This window comes from Passer montanus, unplaced genomic scaffold (assembly GCF_014805655.1).
Source record: "Passer montanus isolate IOZ18808 unplaced genomic scaffold, ASM1480565v1 scaffold13, whole genome shotgun sequence".
NCBI lineage: Eukaryota > Metazoa > Chordata > Aves > Passeriformes > Passeridae > Passer > Passer montanus.
In genome coordinates, this window is record NW_024359832.1 from 5,625,082 (window position 1) to 5,630,121 (window position 5,040).

At 48.2% G+C, this 5,040-nt stretch overlaps 1 protein-coding gene across 1 annotated transcript in view; it reads right to left on the minus strand.

Annotated features, from left to right (window-relative positions):
* UCHL1 (ubiquitin C-terminal hydrolase L1) overlaps positions 1-644 on the minus strand; it is a 4,838-nt gene extending 4,194 nt beyond the window's left edge. Inside the window, exons 1-2 of the mRNA XM_039699062.1 lie at positions 291-644; positions 173-184 (exon numbers count right to left, since the gene is read on the minus strand). Of these exons, the coding sequence (XP_039554996.1) occupies positions 173-184; positions 291-323 (45 nt within the window). The 5' untranslated portion in view covers positions 324-644. The remainder of the gene's footprint in view (positions 1-172; positions 185-290) is intronic.
* Positions 645-5,040: the final 4,396 nt, after the last annotated feature.

A 5,040-nucleotide genomic window follows, 5' to 3' on the forward strand; every position in this document is an offset into this window, starting at 1 on the left:
CGGCGGGCCGCGATGCCGAGGGACGGGGGCACGAGCCGCTCCGCAGGTGCGGCCGCGCCCCGCGCAGCGGTACCGCCACCGCAGCTCCCCGGCAGGGCGGGATGCCGAGGGATGGAGGGGGAAGGGCCGGCGCCCTCCCGCCCGCGGCGGTCCTCCGGCGGCGGCAACTCACTTTGTTCAGCATCTGGAAGACAATGCGGGGGGGAGGGGGAAGCGTGAGTGCCGGTGAGAGACGGTGTCCCACCACCCGCTCCGCAGCCCCAGCCCCGTCCCCGCCGGCCGTCGCGCACCTCGGGGTTGATCTCCATCGGCTGCCAGGCCATGGCTGCAGGGCGGCGGGAGCCGGGAAGCAGGCAGGCTGTGCCCCACGCACGACGATGTCCCCCGCGGCAGTTCCGCTGCCGAGCCGCTGCCGACGCTGGGGCGCGGAGCCGCCCACCCGGCTCTTATATAGGGGCGGGCTGGCCCACTCGGCGCGGCGGCGGGGGGAGAGGGAGGAGCAGGGCCGAGCGGGGGGGCGCGGGCCGAGGGGCCCGGGCCGGCGCCGCTGAGGGGGAGCCCGGCCGGGCTGCGGGGCCCGGTCACGGCGCCTCCGCGGGACCGGGGTGCGGCCGGGGGGACCCCAGCACCCTGACGCTGGCGTGGAGAAAGTGCTGGAAGCCAGTCGGCAGCGTGGGCAAGCGGCTGGCATCGCCCTGGGCAACAGGTTTCTCTTCCACCGCCAGCCCAGCCCCTGGGCTCCCGAAAGCCCATGTCTACATTTGTGTGCCTAGCCGCTCCTAAGCATCAGACCCCGTTCTGTGTATGTTGCGTAAAGTATACAATGGGTTTGATATTCAACAAAATCATTAAACACTTATTCTTAAATTTCCAGTATCATTAATCTGACATGAAAGTCTCCTGTGTGCTGATTGTATCTCTGCATTTAGACCAACCCCTGAACCAGTCCAGTGAAGCTGGTTGAAAAATAGCGGGCTTTTTATCTTTTATTCATGACCTGACAGTTTTTGTGCACAATGTCTTTGGACTAGAACATGTCTGAACAAGGAAACAAAACCAACCTGCTCAAAATACTGGGAATCACGTGGACTCCCAACAGCTTTTCAGATTTTACTGGTAAACAGCCTGATGGGAGCCTTGTGGATAAGCGAGATGCTTCACAGTTGTCTTTCAAACAATGCATATACTGAACAAAAGAGTCAGCTGAATGTCTGCAGTCTGTTTGGTTTTGATGACTTTCTTCCTTTGGTTTTTCACTGTGTTTCAGAATGATTTGGGCCCCAGCACAGCCTGCCTCATTTCAAGCACATTTAAATTAACTTTAGATCTATTGCACTGTAATTTAGTGGAGAATCATTCACATCAGGTGGTTGCACACATGCGTTTTTGAATTGAGACCTACTCATCAACATTACTCAGTTTACCGTGAACTCCTTGGGAAAAAAGCCTAGAGTTAATCTTTGAAATATGGCCATCAAAGGTTCAAAATGCAGTCTCACACTAGCTCTACCTGTAACAAGACTTAGTGAAGAAAACAACAGGATAGCAAGGCAGGCTTTGTATTTTGTGGCCAAAGCTGAGATGTTTCCAGACAGGATAAGGCCTTGAGCAACCTTGTCTGATATTTTAGCTGGCTGTGCCTGGAGCAGGAGGTTGGTCTACAGATATCCTGAGAACCCTTCCTGAAGTACCCCATGATCCTGTGATTTAGTCTGTCGCAGTAAAGAGAAAAGCAGTACACACTGTTCAAAACCAAAGATTTCTGGGGAGGACGGGAGAAAGTTTCACAGTAAATCACAGTACCATTTATTTCTGCTTTTCCCCCCTTTACTGTAGCTGAAAACAGTCCTTGATGCCTATAAGCAAGTCAAAAATGGCCCAAAATATTAATTCTATATATAATATCTTTTACTATCTACTATCTACTACTTTTATGATGAACTTTTAATGCACTCTAAGATGCAAGGATATCAAAGCAACTTGAATGAACAAATCCAATGCTAATGGTCCCTGACAGATATGTAGGAGAGTCTGCATGCAGCAGAACACTCATCTTGCAGCCTACAAAAGAGAAGGCTAAAAAAGGCAAGAAAATCCTATTTCTGAACTGTGCAGCAGCAAATGGTGGTTATGACTCCAGCCTGCCTCAGCAATGGCAGTGCTGAGATCCCTAGGTTAGCCATCCCTGCGATGGCTCCTGCGTCTAGGCTGTTGAGGGAGACTGCACACAGTTGTGCAAGTGTAATTTCAGGCTCTGCATGCCATGTGCAGCATGCAGGAAGTGATAGCAGAACTGTTTCTGTAGAAGAATCTGTCAAATCTATCAATACACTAATTTTAAAATAAACAGTAAGTGTAACAACATCAAACTTCTAAAACTGCTACTGTTGCATAAAGATGCCTACAGAAAGACACATAAGAAGCGAGCACTGCGTCATATGCAGTCCCCATCCACCTCACTGCAAAGATGAAGGAAGCCTCTAGACCATCTTTCTTCAGGGAATAAGATGGATGTGCCTAACACATTTAGTCCAATTCATTTCCATTACTGCAATAAAATTAATACTCACCAGGAAAAGTGACTGGACATACTTGTGAACTTTCTGCACTGTCCAAATGTAATAATAGTACTTGTGGTGTTCAACACTGGTGTTAAGGTTTTGCTCAGATGTTTAAACTAGAAACTGTGGACAGAGGAATCTTTGCTGCATATATGATCTTTTGGCAGATTGCTTTCTCTTAGATATAGGACTTGGTGTCAGTATTTACCTTTTCACCATATTCCAGCTGAAGGTTTACATAAGAACCAGACCTATAATTAGGACCTGTTGCTGAGTTCAGAGGATCTCCAAACAAAAGTACCTATAACAAGCAGGGTAATAAAGGAGGCAAAGCTGGCCTTAGACAATGCAGAGCTCCCAAAATGGAAGCTGAGGCTGTATCCTTTAGAAAACAATTTTCCTATTGTCCTGCCAAAATCCAAGCCCCAAGGCAATCCAAGTCCACATCTTCTGCAGTGTCCTCACCTGCCTAGCAAACATCTCAGACGTGGTTTTCTTCGTTTCCTTATAATGACTTATGTCCCAAAAGAAAGTTTCCAAACCCATTCCTAGATACCTCCTTAATTCCCTACTCCCTGCCTTCAAAACAAACAATTACTGTTCATAGCTGGCAGCCCTGGCAGTAGGATGCAGGTGCATGGCTGTGCAGGTGCTGGAGCCACAAGATTTACTACATGTCACCCTTCTCCTGGTGACCGCACATTGGCATTTACCCTTCCACAAGTAGAAGGAGATAACTGTCCTGACTTACTGTAAGTACCTCCACTGGCTTGGGGGTAAATCCTGCTTGAGGTAAATTCTGGCTGAGGTAAATCCTGCAGTTAGCTTAGTTTTACCACAGGGATGTGCTAGAGAGGGATTGATTTACACACAAATGCAGCATCCTTGCATGTGGATGGAGCAATGTTGATGCAGCGCCATGCTCCCTTTGGCATGCCTCCTGCTGCGGCACTGGCCCTGGAGCTGGAAACTTTGTGGGTCTCAACCCTAGCTCTAATGGCAGCTCTGGGCTGAAGCTGGCCCAGAGCGAAAGGTGTGGAGGGAACAAATGTGTCCCTGGAATGGTAGGATTATGCTGCTCTAAATCCTAATCCTAACCAAGATCCAAAGCATTGTGGCAGGTGCTATGGAGAAAACAAATTTCATCCCAGCCACTGTGTCACAAGGTATCAAACATAACACACATCTGAGGCCACTGCAGGGACAGTGGTGTCAGGGATCTGTGTAAGGCTGTAACATCCCCCCTTCTCTTCTGGTAAATGATCTGGAGCACTGCAGCAATTCCTGCATGAGAGTGCCCCAGCCTTTAATTAGAAGATCAGAGGGATCAATAGGCCAAGCAATTGAGTGCTTTTATAGAGGGCCTGGGTCCATGAAATATTTGAGCAGGAAGAGAGACATTTGTTTGTATCAGAATTGCATCCAGGTTAATTTAAATACTTATGTGAGGAGTCTTGGTGACTGCAAGTCATGCAGCCCAGCATGTGGGGAAGTCTAAGTCCAGTCGCTTCTCAGCACCTGGATGTCAGCTGCTGCTCTCCAGGTCCATGGGCCAGCAGCTCTGGGCTGGAACATCTCAACTGTCAAGCAGGAGACTTGCAAATGAAAGGAATTCAAAGCAGCCTAGAGCTGAGTTAGGAATGGGGGAAAAAAAGCCCTAAGTCTTGCTTTACTTAATGTAAAGGTTGGAAAATTTATGTTCTTGTATTCACTTGTCCACAAGAAGCATATGTTTTGTCCAGGAAATGTAATAATTAAGGGCTTCTGAGGTAGAGACATACTGAAGGATGTGAACTCTGGGTCTAACCTGAGATGAAGACCAGCTGGAGAGAGGTAACAGAAGCAATGCAGATAAAAGCGTCAGGCTGAGGAAGGTGGCTGCTCTGCCAAGGACTGCCTTTGTGTGTATTGACTGCTAGCAGTGACTCTGCAATTGCTCTGAACTACAGCCAAGTCCACCAGCAGGTAAAGAATGTGTTCTACAGAATGCAAGAGCTCTTCTGGAAGTCTGTAGGTGGAAGTGTTAAACTGCTGAAATGTAGCTTTGAAGGCATGCCTTGAGAATCTCATTTCTAAAGAGTGCACCATGGTTTCCTTGATTTCAGACCTGTCTGGCAGGATGCTGATGATTCTTCACTTCATTCCTCTGAAAAATTGCATCCACCAAACAATGATGGTGTCTGTCAGAAGCACATCAACAGCATGCTTTGCTTCACAGTAGAAGTAGGACAAACAGAGTTACTTCTTCCTCTTTTCACAAAGAACAGTAGGAGCGACATCACTGTTGACAAGGGTCTCTTAATTTCCAATGAAATTATATTCTGTCTGGCTATGAAAGATATGAAATCTTGCAAGCCTTGTCTCAATGGATAAGAAAGACAGTATACTGGCACCTGGGCAATCAGCATCTGTCTCCTTTCCCTCAAATGCTTTCTTTGCTGATGTAAGCCATCTATCCTTTTTCCTTGATAGGCATGAA